Below are 22,989 nucleotides of genomic sequence, written 5' to 3'. Positions count from 1 at the left end.
AACAGGAGTATCATGTGAAAAATGGGAGCTAATGAGAACTGCTCTACTCAGCACTGGTGAGGCTTCCGTTGGGATCCTGTGTCCAGTTCTGGGCTCCACACATTAGGAAAAATGTGGATAAATTGGAGAGAGTCCAAAAGAGAGCAACAAAGAGGATAAAATATTTAGAAAACCTGGCCTGTGATGAACGGTTAAAAAAACTGGGTGTTTAATCTTGAGAAATGAAGTCTGAGGGGGGACCTGAGAACAGTCTTTGAATATGTTAATAGCTGCTATAAAGAGGACAGTGATCACCTGTTCTCCAAGTCCTCTGAACGTAGGCCAAGAAGTAATGAGCTTAATTTGCAGCAAGGGAGATTTAGGTTGGGTATTAGGAAAAAATGGTCTATAAGGTGTGACAGGGTCAGGCCAGATGGCTACAGGAGAGTGATAGAAGGTAGATATATTAGCCCCAGATTAAGCAGGTCCCTTTTCACTGAGTAAGATAATGGGCTGTTCCAGAACAATCAGGAAGTTGCTGGAATCAATTAAGGTGGGCTAATTAGGACACCTGGAGCCAATTAAGAAGCTACCAGAATCAGTTAGGACAGGCAGGCTAATCAGGGCACCTGGTTTTAAAAAGGACCTCACTTCAGTTAGTAAGGTGCGTGCGAGGAGCTGGGAGCAAGAGTCGCAAGAAGCTGAGAGTGAGAAGGCATACTGCTGGAGGACTGAGAAGTACAAGCATTATCAGACATCAGGAGGGAGGTCCTGTGGTGAAGATACAGAAGGGGTTGGGAGGAAGCCATGGGGAAGTAGCCCAGGGAGTTGTAGCTGTCACACGGCTATTACAAGAAACACTGTAGTCAGCTGTGATCCACAGGGCCCTGGGCTGGAACCCGGAGTAGAGGGCGGGCCCAGGTTCCCCACATCCCCCCAACTCCCTATTGGATACCAGAGGAGTTGACCTGGACTGGGGGTCCCACCAGCGGGGAAGGTCCCTGGCCTGTCCCACGACCCACTAGGTGAGCCAACCTTTTCCCCATGCTGGCGAGCGATGAGGGTAGCTGAGTGGACGGCAGGTTTGAGCCACTAGCAAAAGCGGCCAAGCTGAGGGCTGCCGTGAATCTCTGAGGCGCGCAAATCTGCCAATAAGCGCAGGCCCCACCAAGGCAGAGGAGGAACTTTGTCACAAAGGGTAATTTAAGCTCTGGAATAGACTTCCAAGGTTTTGCCAAAAGCTGGGAATGGGTGACAGGGGATGGATCACTCGATGATTCTCGGTTCTGTTCATTCCCTCTGGGGCACCTGGCACTGGCCACTGTCAGAAGACAGGACACTGGGCTAGGTGGACCCTTGTCTGACCCAGTGGGCTGTTCTTATGTTCTTAAGGCAGGTTGTGGAATCCCCCTCTTTGGAGGTTTTTAAGAACAGGTTGGACAAACACCTGCAAGGCATGGTCTAGGTACACTTGGTCCTGCCTCAGTGCAGGGGGCTGGACTTGGTGACCTTTTGAGGACCCTTCCAGCAGATTCTTGTAGCAGATTTTCATTATTGGTTTATGGTCCTCCCCACTTTGACTTGCCATTAGCCCCTTGAGTCTTCACAAAGCGCATGACAGTGGTGGCACCCATATCTGGATGACTGGCTGGTTTGAAGTTGGTTTCAGGCAATATTGGACCTATGCATGAACTTCAGGGCATTTCCTCATCCATCAGTCTCCTGTGCTGACGAGATGAAAGGAAAACCTGTCACTTCAGAGGATTTTTTCCTGGGTCTCCTCTTGCATTCATCTGTGCTATGATATTGCTAAAGTTTTTCTACCTCAAAGAGTTTTAGCACACTCTACAAGAGCTCATGCAGCATCAGCTGCTTTCTTGGGTCACGACCCATCAATGACTATTGCAGGGCTGCATCTGGGTCATACATTCACTCCTCATTATGCTCTCCCCCAGGCCTGACGAGATGATGCTAGATTTGGGAGAGGGGTGTTGGAATCCTTGTTTAGGTGGACTCCAGTACCTTCCTCCATCTGGAATTGCTTGTGTCATGTGCAGACACTGAGATAAAAATAGTTACATACCTGTTTGGTACTGTCGTGCTTTGCAATGCACTGCACATGTATTTTGTGCTGCTCAAATCCTGAATTTGGGCTGGGGGTTAGAGGAGATCACCCTTGCGGCCCCTTCTAACCCTATGATTCTGTGTCCATTCCACAACCCACCCTCATTCCACCCTGCCTCAGAGTGGCAGCAAACTCTGGCTTCTCGTGTGATTCTGCCCCTTTATGCCCTTGGCTAGCAGCATGTGTGTGGAGGGTGCATGCACCGCCCTGACAGGTACCACTGTGGAGGAAAGTTCTCCGGCTTTGGTGCACGTGCACCTGAAGTGGCATGGACATGTGCAAAGCATCTTGAAGAACAACAGTTTCCAAACAGGTATGCAACTGTTTTCTCTCGAGATCCTGCAGACTTTGCCCAGGAAGCTGCAAGCTCCACAGATGGACTTGTTCCTAAAAAGTCTGGAGGTGCTTGGGCACTCTGGTTGTGAGTTCAGTAGGAAGACTTAGACATGCTGTAGATCTGCCAAATGCTACATTTACTGCTTTGGAGCTGGCGTCTGCAGGCGTTGCCTCTGGAGCTTAATCAGCACGGGCTGTAAACTCAGTGCTGTCTCCTGGACGCCCCAGGATTTTTGCTTGCGGACCTTGCAAGGACCTGTGTGTGCGTGTGATGCTGTCGTGCGTGTGGAGCTGGTAAGGTCTGTTGCATCTGTAACTGATTCCAGATTCAAGGAAGTTGCAAGCTCACTGAACTCATCTGGCAAAGCATGTCAGTTCTGCGAGCCACATAGCTCCTTTTCATGGGCCTTATAGGCTCCTCATGCCAGGGCAGTGAATCTTCTAAACTCCCCGTGAGGAAGACTGTCCAAATGTGAGAAACCAGTGACCCAAGAGAGCCCTGGGGTATTGTTCTGTAAGTGTTTCTGTAGCACATTCAGTCACTAGGAGCGTGAATGCTGCCATGCGAGGTGCTCTCTCCAGTCTTGTCCTGGTGGCCCTGCTTCCCTTCAGGCAGCAGGCCTGAAACAGTGAGTCAAGCCCTCCTAGCTAGGGGCTTGGTTCAACTTGCCTTTCTCCCCATCCTGCCATCCGCTGTCTATTCCCTTCCTAGAAGTCTAAAGGTCTGCTGTGTAAGAGTTTAAAATGGCCACGGCAGTGTCTCGGTGGTGAGTGATAATCTTGCTGTCCTCTCTCTGTTCTAGGCGGTGCATTCAGATCGTGCACAAGCTGCTGTGCTATCAGAAGAAATGCAGAGTGAGGCTTCATTATACCTGGCGGGAGCTCTGGTCAGGTACCTCGAACCATTTACATTCACCTGTCTTTGTACATGCTCCAGGAGCTGCTCCTCCCTTGCTAAGAGCGCTCTTTCCTTGGTGAACTTTTTAAACCACAGCTACAGCTTTTGTCAAAACTGCTCGATTTTCTTTTAAAAATCACTGCATGGTAATTAGATCCCTTTCAAAACTCCTCCTCCTCCTCCTCTTCGCCTCCTCTGTATCTGTCTTGGATTCTTCTTGGATCCTTATAATAGTAGCTAATCTGCCTTCTTCTATGGCCCTGATTACCACAGTATCCTAGTGCCTCATGTTTTTTTATATCAGTCCTCAGAGCCCCACTCACCTGATGGGAGCAGCATTCCTTACTGGAGGCTATTTCTCCCTCCAACAGCTGGGAATAGCGGGGTGGCTGCGGTGCAGGAGAAGCTGGGTTTGTTGCAGCAGGTGGGCTACAGAGAGGCTTGTGTGAGGAGCTGCGCAATCTCTTTACCTCAAATATAACCGGGAAGGCGGAGATGCTTCTAAACTCTGGCCCTTGTGTTGTTCACTGTGGGGCACTTTGTGCCACTCCCCCCACTGAGCGAGAAAAGGTCTTTTAGGGGGTTGTTTTTGTTTCCCATTAAAGGGAGTCGTTGAACATTACCGTGGACACAGCACTGTATGCTTTTATCGGGTGGTGCAATCTTTGTATTCACCCTAACAGCCCTAATCCATCGCTCATTTCCAGGCTTCTCTTCCAGTCCTGCAAGCAGGAGAAGCAGCTGAGCTGTGAGGGTGCAATTACTCCCCTAGCCTTTGTGGGTTAAAAGAGAGGTTTCTGCGAATTGAAGGGGACCTGATCCCCTGTGTCCTGCTCTGGGAGTTGTGGTTCAGGTCTAGGATTGATGGCTTGGCTGGATTCATGCAGTTCTTGCCAGGAACTTGACTAGAGGACGGCTGTTGAAAAGATGTGCTGGGGGGTTTCTGAAGCGGTTCTCAGTTTGCAGTCGAGTACTTTCCTTTGGTCGCTGTGCCCAGCTGAGTGCAGGGATATGGAAATGCACCAACAATCGGACTTCGTTTCAGTTATTTCATTTGGCCGTTTGTGACATGTGACCCATCCTGCCTTTCTCGGTTTATTCCTGTAGGGGGCGAAGTGGGTGCCCTTAATTAATTAGTGAGTTCTTTCCAGTTGCTTTCTTCAGAACCCAGCCCCCAGAGGACAGGTTGTGTGGCAATGAAACCCATGCCAATAGAAACGGTATCCGGCAGTGAGTGTGCTGTAGTTGCAGGATGGAACTCAGAGCTGTACCCCACACCTCCCGGTTAGCTCATTTCTGCATGGCCAGGGCAGGACTGTTCCCTACAGTACGTTGATCGGGGCTTTATCGAGTCTGCTTCTGCAAGTGCCAAGCGATAACCTTTCCACAACGTCCCTTAAGAGACTAGTCCACAGTTTAATGATCTCACTATGAGGAATCATTATAAACCTAAACTTTCCTTTCTAAAAATTTCGTCCCTCTCCTACTGCACTCTGAGACTCAGGACTCAGGGCATGTCTACACTACAAAGTTGAGGTGACTTAAGTTACGCTAATGTACAGCCACTGCAGTAATTAAATCAGTTGTGTGTGTCCACACTAGTTTCTGTCGGCAGTGCGTGTCCTCACCAGGAGCTCTTTCACCAACTGTCAGTGTAGGGCGCTGTGGGGCACTGACAGCCGGAGCCCTGCCAGGCGGGGCTGACAGTGGGAACAGTCAGTGCAGCGTCTACATGACACTGCATCGACCCAACTACAGCGACCTAAGCGCTACACCTGTCAAGTGGGCGGAGTTACGCTGGTGTAGTGGGTGACTTACACTGGTGAGCACAACGTTGTTGCGTAGATGCTTACAGAATTAGGTTGATGTAAACTGTCTTACCTCGACCTAACTGTGGGGTAGACCGGGCCTCTATATACAGGGCCAGTTTTGTTAGCTCTCACTAATTAGCTACTGTTGATACAAGGCTTAGGAAAAGTGAAGTGCTTTAGAAGTGTGAAGAGCTGCTTCTGCTCTGAAAGGAAAGCAGGGAAGAGTAAAATGCTCAGGAATGGTCAAGTGTGGGTGTGCAGACGTACCCTGCACACTTCAAGAGCTCAATGGTTTTGGTGAGATCCTGCATGCTCAGTGAAATCCTCTTAGGAAGAAATATAATGCAGCAAGGATTGTGCTGTTGTTTTTCCTGCAGGGAAATGCCACTCGTCAGCAGCTGCTTCACTAATTCACACAAGCCCGGGGAAACCTGGAATTAAAAGACACCGCACCTGGAACAGGTGTGATTTTCCTGAATGATGTCTAGGGGAGGCTGATTTCCGAAAGGCCGGCTCTCCCTGGGGACAAGTTGGGTGGTTCAAGTAATATTCCTTCACCAGGGAGCTGTTTGATTTCCCATGGTGCTCCTGCCACTGGCATGAGTGGATGGGGATGTTCTGCCCTTGGTCTGTTGGCCAGCTGATGCCCTATTGGGTTACAGAAATCTTCGCACCCTGCTCTGCCCTTTCTGAGCCCCCAGCTGGCATGCTCCCCATCTGCTTCCTGCGCCAGACCACAGACATGGTGCCGATGGCTGTAGTCCCACCAGGGGTCTGCAGAAGGGAGCTCCAGGTCTGCAAACCTTCAGAGCTGTGGAGCGCCAAAGCGACGTCAGCCTGAAGCTCGAGAGGTGCCTAACAGAGAGCCCTAGAGGCCTGCCTCAGTCCCTTCCTCATGTAGGAGCTGCACTGACTGAGGCCAGGGCTCTGCGGTGAGCCCTGTGGCGTAGCAGTAGCGAGCACCCGGGCAGAGATATGGGGTGGCGGACAAATGGGAAGGCTTGTGAGGAGCGACTGATGGGCAGGGAGGGAGTTGTGCATGGCACATCGGAGGAGGAAGGCTGCTCCAGGCATAGAACTGAGTGGGAGAGGGAGACAAAGGGAGCGTGGTGCGGAGAGGAGGCAGCAGAGAGTAGGGCGTAGGGGAATTGTAGGTGATGACAGCAGAATTGTGCAGACCCGTCTCTTCTCTTCCGGAGTCTAGTGTTGGCAGGTCTCTAAATAAGGCAAACAGCTTGTGTCCCCTCTACTGGAGAGAAGTGCTACCTCGGTGTTAAACGTTGTCTGCGCATGGGAGGCCAGCAGCAGCGCTGCCTCCGAAAACTTCTGCAATCTCCTGTGGGGACTTGAGCTTTGGGCGAGATCTTTCAGTGAGATGCAGAGGAGTCAGGAATGCTGCGGAAGGAAACACAGCCACAAATACAACCCAACCCTCTTGTGTATGATGCTGCCGTCAATCAGTGTGTGGACCCCCGGTTGGACACCCTGCTCCTGGGCATGTGTTTGTGCTCACATGCTGTCACTTAGGGGCTTTTCCCTTTTCATGGTCATGTGAGTTTGCGGGAGAAAGGCAGCTAAGGGCTGGACCAGAGACCAATCGGATTTATTCTTTTACCCCAACCAGTTGTATTTTGAAATAAATCCATAGCACAGGATGTGCTTCGTAGGTATTAATCCTCCATGGCCAGGAGCATGGTATCTGTCCCTACCTAGGTGGGCTCAGATGCCCACACCGATTGGCTGGCTGGTGAAGCATGAGGGAAGAGGCCGAGTGCCTTACCATGAGAAGCGTGGGTGTGAAGCTGTCCGAGGAGCTGACCCCCTTGCAGTTTTCTTGCTTTTTAAAAATATTTCTAGTTGTATTTTGTAACTGTCAGCCAAGTCCTGAACAGAGTGACTCCTTCTGTGTCCACCAGAATCCTCTGCTCAGAGTATCCAGCTTATATTCAAGACCTTGAACAAAAGAAACTGGATAACATAGGGGTCACAGTGACAGGGGAGCTGCGCATTGGGTCCCTGTGAGTGAGTCCCTCCTGCTTGCAGCCGTCTGGTGACAGATTGTGCCACCTTCACCCTCGTCCAACCACATGGTCCCAGCACTCTTCAATTGGATCTCTGGGCTTGCACCCCCGTTTACCGGCTGTGGTAACATGACAGGCCCTGCTGGGTTGGGCACCTGAATGCCCTTTACCTGTGGGAGCCTGTGACCAGCAACTGATTAAAGTGACTCAAAAACAGCTTCTTTGAAGCAAAGTATTTATTCCCCCAAAGGTCCAGAGCCAGCAGACCAAAGAGATAAAACAATAAAAGGCCTGTATGCCAGGTCCTACTAAACCTGTATCTTTTCCCTGCAAGGCTTGGGTAAGTTCCACTCAGCCTAGACCCCTACTCCTGGCCTGGGAGAGACAGACAGCCCCTGTTGTGTTCTCCCAGCTTCTCTGCCAGAGACTCATCTCCAGCCACTGCTGCCCCCTTGTCCTCCTCCTCTCTAGGCTGGGTCTTTCATGGTTTGGTGCCCCTTTGATCCTAGGCCTCAGAAAACTGAACCTGCTAGCCTGGTGGGAGCCAGGCAGGTGGGCACTTCCCAATTAACAGCTCCCCCCATGTTCCCGGAAGGACCCTGGGTCTTCCCTCTGGTCTTAGCTCTGTCATCATTTCGTTTCCTGTTTGTTTCTCCCCAGCCACCTCCCCGGATTTAGTTCCATGCAGTCTGCAAGGATCATATCAAACAAGTACGGTGAGGTGCAGATGGTACTCATAAAAACACAGATATGTCCCTCGGTCTCCACAATAGGGTTTGAACCCCGCTTTCTGGTTTGAGCACAGAGGTCTCCCTTGAAGCAACATGCAGCTTTCTGATTTCTCTTTCTCCCACTGTTGGCTGTGTGCATAATGATCTATTTTAATACTTAATGACCACCTACCCTCGTGGGCTTACGCTGTAGAGCTGTGCATTGCTGTTACAAGTTGCACGGGGGAGTCAGGGTTTGTGTTGCTTTGTCAGGAATTTAACTGAAACAGTTGTTGTGGAGCTTCTCTGTTGCCATGGCCAATTAAACACCAGCTATGCCCCAAAAAGGAAGGGCCAAGCCTCCGAGTGTGGTAATCCCCTCTTTGCTGTGTTTGCTGTTCCACCCCTTGCTATTGCCCAGAAGAACTGATGTCACCTCCTGATACCGTTCACACTGTCCCCTTGTATTTATCATTCCAGTACAGTCTTTAATTACATGATCAACCTAAACAAACTAGGTAAATGCAACCTAGATGGAGCTACTATAAAGTGGGTGCAGAACTGGTTGGAAAACCGTTCCCAGAGAGTAGTTATCAGTGGTTCACAGTGATGCTGGAAGGGCATAACGAGTGGGGTCCCACAGGGCTTGGTTCTGGATCCGGTTCTGTTCAATATCTTCATCAATGATTTAGATAATGTCATAGAGAGTACACTTATAAAGTTGGCGGATAATACCAAGATGGGAGGGGTTGCAAGTGCTTTGGAGGCTAAGATTAAAATTCAAAATGGTCTGGACAAACTGGAGGAATGGTCTGAAGTAAACAGGATGAAATTCAATAAGGACAAATGCAAAGTACTCCACTTAAGAAGGAACAATCAGTTGCACCCATACAAAATGGGAAATGACTGCCTAGGAAGGAGTACTGTGAAAAGGGATTGGGGGTCATAGTGGATCACAAGCTAAATATGAATCAACAGTGTAACGCTGTTGCAAAAAAAAAAAAAAAAAAAAGCGAACGTCACTCTAGGCTGTCTTAGCAGGAGTGTTGTAAGCAAGACACGATAAGTAATTCTTCCGCTCTATTCTGCGATGCTATGGCCTCAGCCAGAGTCTTGTGTCCAGTTCTAGGCACCACATGTCAGGAAAGATGTGGACACATTGGAGAGAGTCCAAAGAAGAGCAACACAAATGATGGAAGGTCTAGAAAACATGACCTGTGAGGGAAGATTGAAAAAATTGGGTTTGTTTAGTCTGGAGAAGAGAAGACTGAGAGGGGACATGAGAACAGTTTTCAAGTACATAAAAGGTTGTTACAAGGAGGAGGGAGAAAAATTGTTGTTCTTAACCTCTGAGAACAGGACAAGAAGCAACGGGCTTAAATTGAAGCAAAGGCGGTTTAGGTTGGACATTAGGCAAAACTTCCTAACTGTCAGGGTGGTTAAGCACAGGGTGGTTAACTGTCAGGGTGCCCAGGGGGGTTGTGGAATCTCCATCATTGGAGATTTTTAAGAGCAGGCTAGACAAACACCTCTCAGGGATGGTCTAGATAATACTTAGTCCTGCCATGGGTGCAGGGGACTGGACTAGACGACCTCTTGAGGTCCCTTCCAGTCCTAGGATTCTATGATCACATCCTATTTCTCCTACACACAATACGCAGTGTGCTCCACAACCATGTAGTGTGTTTCTGGTATATAAGTGGCGGTTACTGTCTTTGATGGACACAATAGCTGAGGGTGCTACATGTGTGTGTTGTAGGTCCTAGAAAAAATGGTATGGTGTGTGGTATTGGAAAGAGCAAATGTGTTCGTGTAATGAACGTCTTTGTCGTGTGTGCACACAAGGGGGCAGAGTTAAGGGTGCTTTGGTGTTTTCTGACTATTGTGTCTTCACATTCTCTTAATGTAGTCGTGTAATAGAACTGTTATGAACCTTTTAAAGTCAGTAAATTATTGGCTTTCTGTTTGAAACCAAGGTTGGACTGTGGTCACTCTGGAAGCTTATTCCGTTCCCTGAGGAAAAGCCTTGTTTGCTTCTGCAAGAGTTTAAGTAGCATCGTAGGTGACGCAGCTGGAAACCTGTCTTGGGTCACAAGCTATGATGAATGTGATGGCATCCACCTATTCCTTGGCAGACCTTTTTTACCAGGGTTCAAAACAGCAGCACTATTTGGCACGTCTGGTAATCAGTACTTGGGAAGGACTAGGGGTTACTGAAGGTCAAGATCGAGGTTCGTTGACAGAGCAGCTGGACGAATTCTGGTCAGATCCATCCAGTTCCCTGATGTGATGAATATTAAATTCTGCTCCCAGCTCTGTGAAAATAAGATAAGACGTTGACTTAGCTGGTCATGAGGGAGGGGTCTGTGCATGTTAATTTCATTGGACACTTTTCTAATTAGTTAATGTCTGTGCAGCACTTTGGAGATGGCAGTCGCTATGGATGTGCTGCTTGATATTGTTTTGCACGTATGAGCTATTCTGAAAGAGTGGTGACTCATTTAAGTCTTTATATAAAAGACCTCATTCCTTCCAACTCCTCCCACCTCAAAATTAGTAATGCTTGAGCAATTCCCCCAGAACTTGAAGATATGGATAACTTCTTCAGAGTTGCTATGGTTTGTTTTAAAGGAAAACCACATTTATAGGAATATGAGAGAGATTCTAATGTCTACACATAATTGCAAGAATAAGTCATTTTATGAGAAATCTTAAATGTAATAAAAATGATGAATCAGCTATTTAGTAGGGCAATTGATTGCAAAGTAGGATTAAAATCATCTTTGCCATTAGAAAGCATTGACTCAGTTTCTAAATTATTGTAAGGGAAGTGCTGTAAGTTCTTAACTTTTGTCTTGCTTAATTGAAACAGTTGCTGAACCCACTGTTAAAACGAAAACACGTGAAATGCACAGCACCTTCTACAATGCTGGACTCTGTCTTTCAGGACTTTTATTCTAAAAGCAAAGCAGATTCTTTCTATGCTACTAAAAAGACTTGGTTTCTATTCCTTATGTTGAGTTACTCTGTGACCTTGGGCATGTCACTTAAGCTTTCTTGTCCTCAGTTTTCCTATCTGTAAAAGGAGGATAATTCCTGCTTCTGGCAAGAGCTTTGGGTTCCCTGGATAAGTGCTATTGAAGTGCAAAGTTTGCTGGTGGAAAATATTAAAATGGCAGCCCTACTGACTGAGCAGAGACAAGGAAACAGTGAAAGTTATTTTAAAAACGGCTTTTAATATATGTAATACACAATCTCACTGGATCAGTACATATTTCAGGTTGCATTATTAATTACTGGAGTTTTGCTTTGGTAACTGGGGGGCTCAGGTATTGACCACCAATAGCAATTGTCACTGATGACATTGCTTGTACCCCAATGGTGGATCAAGACTGATTCAGTTCATTGATTCGTGTTGCTGGGCAGTTTTTGAACCAGTTGTTTCCAGACACTCCTCCACTCCAATCCTGCTGTCACAGGCTGCAGCAGCTGTCTAGCCTGGGAAGCTTGCCCTTCTGCAAAACTGGAGGAGAGTGGAGTAACAACTGTCTCAGTGAATCAGCTAGGCTAGGGGGAGATACACTGCATGCAGCTTCCAGCAGGAGCATGACTGAAGAGCCAATTGGTCAAATGGTAAATGGCTTGGAAAGAGGAACTAAAGGCCTAAAATTTGACCTCCCTTCAAGCTGATAAAACTTTATTGTGACCAATGTTCTCTGGCTTTTGAGTGCCCACTTACTCATTCTGAAATACACGCAGGGCCGGAGGCCTGGCAGAACCGGGTGTAAGCGCCGCTTGCTGGCTCCGGAGGAGCAGAGAGTTATGTAGAAAGCATCAGTCAGCATAGCTGTCCCATTCCAGCTGACACAGTGATGATGGTGGCTGCGCTGGTTTCTGTGCCAGGAGGAGTTGAGGGATATAGAGGCAGGGAAGGAAATGCTTCCAAGCTTTAGAGATTGTTGCAAGGGGGAAGAAGAGGCCACTTGGACTTAGCCTTCCAGTGGAAATAGTAAATGATCTCTTGTTCAGCCTGCTTTTTTCTGCTGCAGCTATGGATGGGCAGGAGGAACGAGAGCTTGTGCATTTGAGTGAAGTTAAACCCGTGACTGATATAGAGGAAAAAGTCTGTTCAGCTCCCTTGTGCTCAGTAGTAATACTCCAAATGCATCACTGGGAATGAAAAGTAAATTACATAAGATTTGAACTTTCAAATACCTAGCTGCAAAACTGGACAAACTCTGCATTGCTGCTTTCCAAGCCCCTTCAGCTTCTTGTGGACTTCAGAAGCCTGGAGAGCTGGGGCTGGATTCTAGCAGTCTCATAATGTGAGCTCTTCCCTTACTCTGTTCTGTCTAGGTTCTTATATGGCACTCATTACCATAGCATTTGAGTGCCTTTCAGACGTGCATTCATTCACGTGACTACACATCTGGTGTTTGTTCTCTCAGCCGCTCCCCAGGGGGAGAATATGCAGTGGAGTGGTTTGTTTTGGTAGGTGTTTTTTTTTTTTTTTTAAAATATGCGTGTTGCTTTGGGTTTATGTTAAAGAAGGCAGGTCAAAGAAACATGGACCTTGGAGTGGAAGGTGGTGAGGTTTGTGATAGTCCTTAGTTCTGGAGGCAGTTCATGTCACAGGCTTGGCCTGGCCCCTGAGAAGGTTCTGTCTTCTTCACAGATGAACTTCACCCTTACTGTAGAGGGTTGCATTGTGGCAGCAGAGTGTAGCTGTTGGCCATGGTCTTCATCCTGGAGTTTCAGGCTCTTTTAGATTCCTTGGTCCCAGGCCATGGAGCAGCTTGAAGATAAGGACCGAGACCTTGAACGTAATTAAAAATTCTATAGGAGGCCAGTGTGGAGAGTCGAGGTCAGGTCTGATGTACTTGTGGTAGCCTGGGTTGCTGAGGAGACTCCCTGCAGTGTTCAAACTATGGAGTGAACAGACCAACTGTGACAGTGTACTTGTAACCAAAGGAGACTGTACCATGGCTGAAAACTCTTCAAAAAGCTTTCCTCCGCCCACCAGCATCACCTTTCTTTTGCTTGGGTTCAGCTTCAGCCAGCTGTTTTCCCTCTGTGAGCTGATCTCATCCAAGCACCGGGTCCTTGGGGTTGCATGTGGTGAAGGGTAGATCGAGTTGTGTGTCATAGGCATGCTGCCGGCACTTGGTCTGACTAGTTCTTCTAGTGCAGAGGTTCCCAGATTCTTTGCTGGCATGATGCCATTTAAATGAAGTCTTTGCGCCAGGACCCCAGGCAGCATGGAGGTGCCATTTTGAAGAACAAAATGGCATCCTCTGCACAGTAGGGATCGCCATGACCCAAACCCCCAGTTTGGGAACCATCAGTCTAGAGGCTGCACTTCTGCCTAGTTCCACTTCTTCCCTCAGCGCGTCCTCTTCCTTTCTCCCATGTCCCTTCTGTCTGAGTCCATTGCAGGTGTTGCTTACAGCTCCTGGCCATGACTTTGCCCCCCCACCGGAGGCTCTTGCAGGGGGCCTGGTTGGCTCAAGAACGAGTCTGCGCTGTCACATTGAACTCACCCTGCTCTGGAGGGTTGGCCAGGGTGGAAATAGCTTGGCCCCGCCTTATGTACTGCCTGCACTTGTTATGGATGAGATCAGTTTTATTGACTTACAAAAAGTTTTGGGTTCGCCTGACCTTGGGACAAAGTTAGAAAATTCAATTTGTCTTAACTGCCGGGATATCGAAGAGCAGTTCAAACGAGCTCCAGTCCACTGCTTTGGCATCCGTGCCAGCTGGTAACGCTCCCATTACTTCCCCCACCTCCACGGGTGGCTGGGACTTGGTGTGGGGCAGCAGGGGACAGGTACGTGGGTTGTGTAGAGAAGAAATTACTGGGGCAGTTTTACATCAGGCAGCCTGGTTCTTGGAGCTGCTGCTGTCTCCTCACACCAGCCCACTGCTGGCTCTGGCAAGCTGCTGCAATTGTTTCTCAGCCCGGTGACTCTTTGGATGCAAATATCTGGTATCCCGGGGAGCTGAGGGGAACAGGAGCAGGTGAAGGAGAGCCTGCCAATACAGACTGTCCATACCCCTGAGAGAGGCACCAGCTGAGCACTAAAACCTGACAGTAGTTATGGAATTCGGCGCTGAATGAAGTCAGCCGCGTAAAATGGAGAAGCAGCATCTAGCTGTTAGAGGAGTAACCACATCCAGCCTTTAAAAAGGCTCAGGCTTCTTTCTGTGGCTGTAAAACCACAGCAGGGGAGAGGGAGCCACTGGGAAGAGAAAGGGCAGGAGAACTGGCAATCAGTCCCCACCCTATCAGAGTGGGGAAGGGGTGCGAGATACGTTAAGCAGGGATGTGGGCAGACTCTTTATTGCTTTAGTTCCTCACCTGACGAGGGCAGTCGCTGATGTCTGGGCTGCCCTCTTGTCAGGAGCCGTGAGAAGGTTTCCTCTCCCCACACACGTGGGCACTCAGAGCCAGGGACGAGCCCGCTGATGCATTAAATGTATCGCTCTGTCGTCTGTGGGCTCCCCAGACCCCTCGCCCCCAGGGTCTCAGCTGATCGACAGTAAGTGGGCCGGCACCAGCACTACCCCTGGGTAATTGGTTACTGTGACGAAGTGGGACGGTTCTTAATGTTTCCTCTGAATAGTGTGGGGGTGCCTCAGTTTCCCCTAGGCAGTTCTTAAGTATCTAGGGGGTGGGATAAGGGTGTATGATCATTGCAGAGCCCTAGAGGGCAGGTGTGTGCAGGAGTCTGGACACAGAGAATGGCCGACACCCTGTTTCCTGGCAACGGATGGCCTGGTCCTTCCCCCCTGCAAGGTGAGAGCTAAAGGGTTGGAGAACAAAGGAATCAGGTGCCCTCCTGATCCGGGAAAGGGACAAAGCCCAGAGGAGGAGGGGCTGGAGGGTGAGTCAGTTTGGGGCTGGCTGGGGACGTGGAGTGAAGGGCAGACGTGGTTGTCTGGCTCACTGCCCCCCAAAATGGGCCGAGCTGAGGGGTCCTGTTCTCTGCACCTACAAGCTCTGTGTTAGACCATGTTCCTGTCGTCTAATAAACCTTCTGTTTTACTGGCTGGCTGAGAGTCACGTCTGACTGCGGAATTGGGGGGCAGGACCCTCTGGCTTCCCCAGGACCCCGCCTAGGCGGACTCGCTGTGGGAAGCGCAGGGAGGGGCAGAGGATGCTGAATGCTCTGAGGTCAGACCCAGGAAGGTGGAAGCCGTGTAAGCTGTGTGTCCTGAAGACAGGCTGCTCACAGAAAGGAGACTTCCCCAGAGTCCTGGCTGGCTTCATGGGCACTACCCCTGGGTAATTGGTTACCTGGTCCCTGGATGCTGGGCTAGACAGTGCCTTGGGCAACGTTGGTGCAGGAGTTTGTAATAGCGCTGCAGTGATTTCCAGGTCACGCTTCCAGTCCTAAGCCTGTCTCTTGAGAATGCTGCTGGCAGTTCTTTCCCTTCAGACCCTATTGTCGATACTCATCTCCCGAGGAGTGGTTTGATCACTGTTGTGCAGAGCTTCTGTGCACACTTAAAGTGACCAATTTCCCCACCCTCAGAACAAACTCGAGTACCTCAACAGACAGTTGTAGAGCCCTGTGGCTTCCCTGCCTTCAAGCCTTTCTTCAGGCATCACAATTACTGTGGTTGTGGATTTGTATTGTTCTGGGGTCTCCCTTCTTGTCCCCGTTTAGAAAGAGATCTTTAATGTATTGATCCTCACAACACCACTGTCAAGGTGGTAGGGAAGTGCTGTTTTCTCCTGGGATGCAGGGCTAGGAGACAGGACTCCTGGGTTCCATCCCTGGCTCTGTCTCTGACTGACTGTGTGACTTGGACAAGTCATGTCGCCCCTCCGTGCCTCAGTTTCCCCACCAGTGAAACAGAACTGGTAATACTCCCCTGCCTCACAAGGGGGCTGTGATGCTGAATTCATTATTATGAGGTCCTCAGATGGAAGATGCTAGAGGAAGACCATTTCATTTGTGTGTAATTAATCTTTCGTTCTCAGATACATGAGCCTGGGCCATTGCTCATGGTTTTGTTCCTGATCTGATTTCCTGGACACCAGCATGGGGAGGAGTTCTTCCCTTCAGCCAGGTGGCAGCCTCGCTGTACCAGCCCTGGCAGAATTGCCTTCCACTGCTTTCTCAGACGGCTGTGCATTGCCATCCAGCTGACTACGTCTGACCTGGGCTGGGAGCTAGGAACTGCCATCCCGGTGCAGCGGAGTGCTCTTTTCGGTGAGGTTCCCAGCCTCCTGCATGGGGTTACACCAGCCCCCTCGCCGCCTGTCGTACTAGTACTCTTACAACCTTTGTTGGCATCTTGGACCTTTTCCTTCACCGCCCCACCCTCTCCTGCTCTCTCAGCCAGCCAAATGCCCTGTTTCCACGAACACCTTCCCAATCCAGGGGCTTTGGCCCTTGCCCCCTCCTCGTTCAGATCCTCCAGCAACCTGCTGCTTCCACAATGTCGACAAAAAGTCAGTCATTAATGAGTAAATCGCCTCCTCTGGGCCGCGCAGCGTCCTGCCGTCTGTGTGTGTCTTTTAGATGGCAGCTGTCGGGGCGTTGCCTGGTGTTCGGGTGCACTCAAGCAGCTGCCGCTCAGACTCCCCTCGACAGACGCCCACTCTCAGCTCTCCCGGGTTAAAAGAGGAAAATGCTTGAGGCCTGGGTGCTTGATCCCCACCTGGGAAGATGGGGAGCTCAGAGTGAAGCAGGCCCAGGTTTGTCTGTCTGCTGCTGCTGGGTGTGGGAAGCTGATTCGCTCTCTGTCCGGTGTGAAGGTTACAGCTTCCTCCTGCCTTGACTGCGCTGCTCCTTCACACCCATCCGTGCCCTCATTCACGCAGCGTGCAGGCCCCTCGCGGTCTTCAGTGTAGTGATCCTCAAAACCCTGCTGGGAAGCAGGCAGGGCCGTGTGGTTAGCCCCAGGGTACAAATGAGGCGCTGAAGCACAGGGAAGCAAAGTGACTTGGCCATGGTGTCACGAGGAGTCTGTGGCAGACCAAGGAATTGAATCCAGGTCTTTCACGTCCAGCCCTGCTGCGTTGGGCCATCCGTTCTCTTCCTTACTGCCCATCTGGGATGCCGGGCGTTTTTCTCCGTGTCTGAGGGAGCAGGCTGGCTGTAGAGCGGTCACATGGAGTGACTGTACTGCTTCCCCGGGCTGCGCCTGCCTCCAGCCAGTGAGCACCCTGAGGAGCTACCTTGCCGGGTGCTCCCTGTGGGGCCAAGATGGGAGGAGAACACCCTGCGGGGGGGAGCTAGAAGCAGCGCCGCATCCTGCTTTCCTGGCTCTAGAAGAGGGCGTGAGAGCGGGAGACTGTTGGAGCTGTAGTCCATTGTGCAGGGAAATAGAGCTTCCTTTTCCATGCTGCCTGGCCGGGAGCCTCCAGGGACTCAGCTGGAAGGTTTGAAGGGAACAGTTGCTCTAAATGCACAATACTATATTGTATTTGGCGTTACAGAGCTAGTTGAGGGGAGCCACGTGGCTTCCTGCCCCACTTCCTCTTTGGTGACCATTGGTGCACCATTCAGAAGACTAGACTTCTGAACTGGGAGCACAGCAGGGAGAGAAAAACTATGCCCCAGCTCCTCCCCATCCCCATGGTCTGTTTCCCAGGATTTGACAGCAGGGTCTCTCTTGGGACTGGTCCTTTTTTTTGCTCAGTTGTGCAATAGCCTGCCTGAGCCTGGAATGCTCTTGGCAGAGTTTGCACTCCCATTGCAAAGGGCCAAAGACCTCTGCTGCCTTCCTGCCTTCCTGTTCTGAGCCCACCCCCCGCACATCCGGCATCCAAATAGAACGGAAACGTTGTACTGATCCCAGATGCTCCTGGGCTGAGTTCAGTTCAGTTCAAAACGAGACTCGCAGAGAAAAAAGGTCCATTTTATGCAGTGAAGGGAAGCAAAATCTGTTGGGGCAGGAGAGAAGGGGAGGGATGTCGGGCAGGAGGAATCCTGTGCTCTCCAGGAGCTGGAGTGAGAAGACCTGCACTCCAGAACCCCAGTAGCAGAAGGGCTGGTCTGTGCAAACAGCTCTGTGCTGTAGGAGCTGAAAGCTCCACCAATCTGCAGTAATTTCAGTTTAAGAAACCGGGAGGGCATCTTAAATGCCAGTGATCCTATTTCCCATCCTCTGGCTGTAATGATTCCTGGGAGAATAAACTGCCTGAGAGCTGAGACCTGGAGACTGATGCCAATCACCTGTGCATCCCGTCACATGCCTCCTCCCTAAATACCCCTTTTATAAGGATCTGCTCCACCATCCTTTAGTTCCTGAAGTTCTCGGTGTACATGTGGGAGTTCAGGCTCTTTCTTTCTGTGGTTTGTTTAGGAAGCACTACCAGTGTGCTTGTCTCTGTACAAAATGGAGACCCAAGCCAAACATTTATTCAGATTAGGTAGGTTAAGGCTTACCCTGCTTTTGTTGCTAGAGCAGCTGTGGCAACCTCTCTGCTGGGCTCAGGAGTCAGGCCCGGGGAAGATGGGCATGCAGTGTGAGGGGGAGAAGGAATTGCAGGAAAGAAGGAGAAGCTGGTTTTTAGGGAGAGTGAGAACCTAGGGAGTGGAGAACCTAGGTGGTTTGGTAAAAACATCCCCATTTTCCAGTTCATGCATGGAACAAACCTATGGCTTGTTGGCAGCTTTCCCGTAGCTGTTAACAAAATTGGAGCACAAGCTCTGGGTGATGTGACCATGCATAACCAGAAATCACAATTCTCTGAGCATCCATGACTGAGATATTGATCTGCTGCTCCGCCAGGGGGCAAACATGCATAATTTATTGGCATGATACTGGGCTGAGGGCAAGCTGTTTGTGTGCTGCGTGTAGAGAGCAATTCCCTCTAACGAGGAAGAGGTAATGCACTTCGTCTGGCATCAGGCTGCTCAGTTATTCAGAGCTTGGGGTTCCGCCATTGTACCTTCCCTCGCGGCTATTTTAGCTGCGGTGTCATCATTGAAGAGCACCGGATGTCCGCAGCTCTGTAAGTTTTGTTTGCGCTGGAAACAACATGAAATGTATCGGCAGGTCCTGCCTTGTAAACAAAGTACTAGGACATCCCTGCTTACCGGTTTAGGACTGACAGTCCTTCCTGTGCCCAAGCTTTTGCTTGAGCAACTTGTCCAAAGAGTCTGATGTATGATGTGGCTGGGCGAAAGACGGCTAACAGTTCTGGCAGCAATGATGCAGTGCACCTGCTAACTAGAGGCTTTGTAAACGTCTCGCACACCTGGGGTTTCCAAAGAGCCAAACTAATGCGTCAGCATAGTATATTCAGTGACCGTAATCCTGGCAGGTCTTAGTCCCTGAGCTGTCTTTGCTGTGAGTTTCTCTGTTCCCTTAACCTGCATGATAGAAAGGCGTTTGGAGTGGGCAATGATTTGGTGCAACTCAGATTCCCAGGGTGATTTAAACTGCAGTAAGATCTTGTCTCTTCTGACAGAGAAACTGGAAATTAAGCATGTGAACACATTTGTTACAGTGAGTGAAGCTGATGTGCAGAGCACAGGGATTGTCAGTCCAGATCAGAGCAGTGGCCCGTCTAGTCGAATATTCTGTCTCCAGCCCAGTGTGGTACCAGATGCTTCAGAGGAAGATTCAAGAAAGCTCTTTGTGAACAATTACAGAATATTTTCTCCTCTGCGCAGAGGAGAAGTTTTTCCCGCAGTCCCCTCTCTGTTGTTTGGTTTATGCCCTGAAAAGTGAGGGCTGGTAAATCCTTTTTGAAAAAGAAGTACCCTCTAATGACAGACATTTGTGCTCACTGTGTCTGCATGTTCCATACAGCTTAGTGGATTGTCTATGCACTGTACATCCATCTCTGCTGGAATCATAGAATCATAGAATATCAGGGTTGGAAGGGACCTCAGGAGGCCATCTAGTCCAACCCCCTGCTCAAAGCAAGACCAATCACCAACTAAATCATCCCAGCCAGGGCTTTGTCAAGCGTGACCTTAAAAACTTCTAAGGAAGGAGATTCCACCACCTCCCTAGGTAACGCATTCCAGTGCTTCACCACCCTCCTAATGAAAAAGTTTTTCCTAATGTCCAACCTAAACCTCCCCCACTGCAACTTGAGACCATTACTCCTTGTTCTGTCATCAGCTACCACTGAGAACAGTCTAGATCCATCCTCTTTGGAATCCCCTTTCAGGTAGTTGAAAGCATCTATCAAATCCCCCCTCACTCTTCTCTTCCGCAGCCTAAATAATCCCAGTTCCCTCAACCTCTCCTCATAAGTCATGTGTTCCAGTCCCCTAATAATTTTTTTGCCCTCCGCTGGATGTTTTCCAATTTTTTCACATCCTTCTTGTAGTGTGGGGCCCAAAACTGGACATTGTACTCCAGATGAGGCCTCACCAATGTCGAATAGAGGGAAACGATCACATCCCTCGATCTTCTGGCAATGCCCCTACGTATACATCCCAAAATGCTATAGGCCTTCTTGGCAACAAGGGCACACTGTTGGCTCATATCCAGCTACTCGTCCACTGTAACCCCTAGGTCCTTTTCTGCAGAACTGCTGCCGAGCCATTCTGCCCCTAGTCTGTAGCGGTGCATGGGATTCTTCCATCCTAAGTGCAGGACTCTGCACTTGTCCTTGTTGAACCTCATCAGATTTCTTTTGGCCCAATCCTCCAACTTGTCTAGGTCCCTCTGTATCCTATCCCTACCCTCCAGCGTATCTACTTCTCCTCCCAGTTTAGTGTCATCTGCAAACTTGCTGAGGGTGCAATCCACGCCATCCTCCAGATCATTCATGAAGATATTGAACAAAACCAGCCCCAGGACCGACCCCTGGGGCACTCCGCTAGATACCGGCTGCCAACTAGACACGGAGCCATTGATCACTACCCGTTGAGCCTGACAATCTAGCCAGCTTTCTATCCACCTTATAGTGCATTCATCCAGCCCATACTTCTTTAACTTGCTGGCAAGAATACTGTGGGAGACCGTGTCAAAAGCTTTGCTAAAGTCAAGGAACAACACATCCACCGCTTTCCCTTTATCCACAGAGCCAGTTATCTCGTCATAGAAGGCAATTAGATTAATCAGGCATGACTTGCCCTTGGTGAATCCATGCTGACTGTTCCTGATCACTTTCCTCTCCTCTAAGTGCTTCAGAATTGATTCCTTGAGGACCTGCTCCATGATTTTTCCAGGGACTGAAGTGAGGCTGACTGGCCTGTAGTTCCCAGGATCCTCCTTCTTCCCTTTTTTAAAGATGGGCACTACATCAGCCTTTTTCCGGTCATCTGGAACCTCCCCCAATTGCCATGAGTTTTCAAAGATAATGGCCAATGGCTCTGCAATCACATCCGCCAACTTCTTTAGCACTCTCAGATGCAGCGCATCTGGCCTCATGGACTTGTGCTCGCCCAGCTTTTCTAAATAGTCCCTAATCACTTCTTTCTCCACAGAGGGCTGGTCACCTTCTCCCCATGCTGTGCTGCCCAGTGCAGCAGTCTGGGAGCTGACCTTGTTTGTGAAGTCAGAGGCAAAAAAAGATCGCCTGCCATATCTACTGTTCTTTCTATACATCGGGATGGTTTGTCCCTGTAACCTCAATAAGGATTCTTTAAAATACAGCCAGCTCTCCTGGACTCCTTTCCCCCTCATGTTATTCTCCCAGGGGATCCTGCCCATCAGTTCCCTGAGGGAGTCAAAGTCTGCTTTTCTGAAGTCCAGGGTCCGTATTCTGCTGCTCTCCTTTCTTCCTTGTGTCAGGATCCTGAACTCGACCATCTCATGGTCACTGCTCCCAGGTTACCATCCACTTTAGCTTCCCCTACTAATTTTTACCAGTTTGTGAGCAGCAGGTCAAGAAGAGCTCTGCCCCTAGTTGGTTCCTCCAGCACTTGCACCAGGAAATTGTCCCCTACACTTTCCAAAAACTTCCTGGATTGTCTGTGCACCGCTGTATTGCTCTCCCAGCAGGTATCAGGGTGATGGAAGTCTCCCATGAGAACCAGGGCCTGCGATCTAGTAACTTCTGTGAGTTGCTGGAAGAAAGCCTCGTCCACCTCATCCCCCTGGTCCGGTGGTCTATAGCAGACTCCCGCCATGACATCACCCTTGTTGCTCACACTTCTAAACTTAATCCAGACACTCAGGTTTTTCTGCAGTTTCATACCGGAGCTCTGAGCAGTCATACTGCTCCCTTACATACAGTGCAACTCCCCCACCTTTTCTGCCCTGCCTGTCCTTCCTGAACAGTTTATATCCATCCATGACAGTACTCCAGTCATGTGAGTTATCCCACCAAGTCTCTGTTATTCCAATCACATCATAATTCCTTGACTGTGCCAGGACTTCCAGTTCTCACTGTTTGTTTCCCAGGCTTCTTGCATTTGTGTATAGGCACTTGAGATAACTCGCTGATCGTCCCTCTTTCTCAGTATGAGGCAGGAGACCTGCCCTCTCGCGTGCTCCTGCTCGTGCTTCTTCCCGGTATCCCACGTCCCCACTTACCTCAGGGCTTTGGTCTCCTTCTCCTGATGAACCTAGTTTAAAGCCCTGATGGAGTTCTTCTGAGCAAGGTTCTGTTAGGAAAGTGAGAGTTGGGGGGGCGGGAGGGGTTCCCTAGGCTAGGATAGGCTAGGGAAGAGGTAGTTCAAGGGCCATCTGTTTGCCACTTGATATGACCAATCCAGATGCCTTGCTGCTCCAGTTCCAGCAATCCCAGCTCCTGGGAGTTCAGCAGCAGCACCTGGGCCAGAGGCTTGGCTAGGTGAACTTCTGTGGACAAGGCCGGAAATCAAGGCTCTTTACAGGTACTTGTCTCAGGAATGCCTCGTAAGCTGCTGTGACACTGATGCAGGGCAGCTGTCTTCAGCCCAAAGTACTGATTGTGGGAGACTGCAGCGTTCCCCATGAGGCTTAGTTACCTTGGAAACCTGTTTTAACGGGATCTCGGCTCCAGCAAAGAGCCCATCTCTACCTGCTCTTTCTTTGTTCCCAGAAAAATAGTTGCCTGGAGTCCTCCCAGGGCTGAATGCCCGTGGAATGAAGGCCCTGACCACAGTTTGATTCAGAGGATGAGCTGTAGTGGGGATGGTGCTTCGTGGCTGAATTCCAAGTGCATTAATGCTACTGCGTAGTGGAATGTGCTCCGGGAGGC

At 49.8% G+C, this 22,989-nt stretch overlaps 1 protein-coding gene across 3 annotated transcripts in view; it reads left to right on the top strand.

Annotated features, from left to right (window-relative positions):
• Positions 1–22,989, top strand: part of ARMH3 (armadillo like helical domain containing 3) — a 179,975-nt gene that overhangs the window by 66,068 nt on the left and 90,918 nt on the right. For all 3 annotated transcript variants that reach the window (XM_077823332.1, XM_077823333.1, XM_077823334.1), the window contains exon 20: positions 3,244–3,332. In XM_077823332.1, coding sequence (XP_077679458.1) covers positions 3,244–3,332 — 89 coding nt within the window. The remainder of the gene's footprint in view (positions 1–3,243; positions 3,333–22,989) is intronic.

This window comes from Eretmochelys imbricata, chromosome 7 (genome assembly GCF_965152235.1).
Source record: "Eretmochelys imbricata isolate rEreImb1 chromosome 7, rEreImb1.hap1, whole genome shotgun sequence".
NCBI classification, from domain to species: domain Eukaryota; kingdom Metazoa; phylum Chordata; order Testudines; family Cheloniidae; genus Eretmochelys; species Eretmochelys imbricata.
This window is presented reverse-complemented; position numbering and strand designations above follow the sequence as displayed.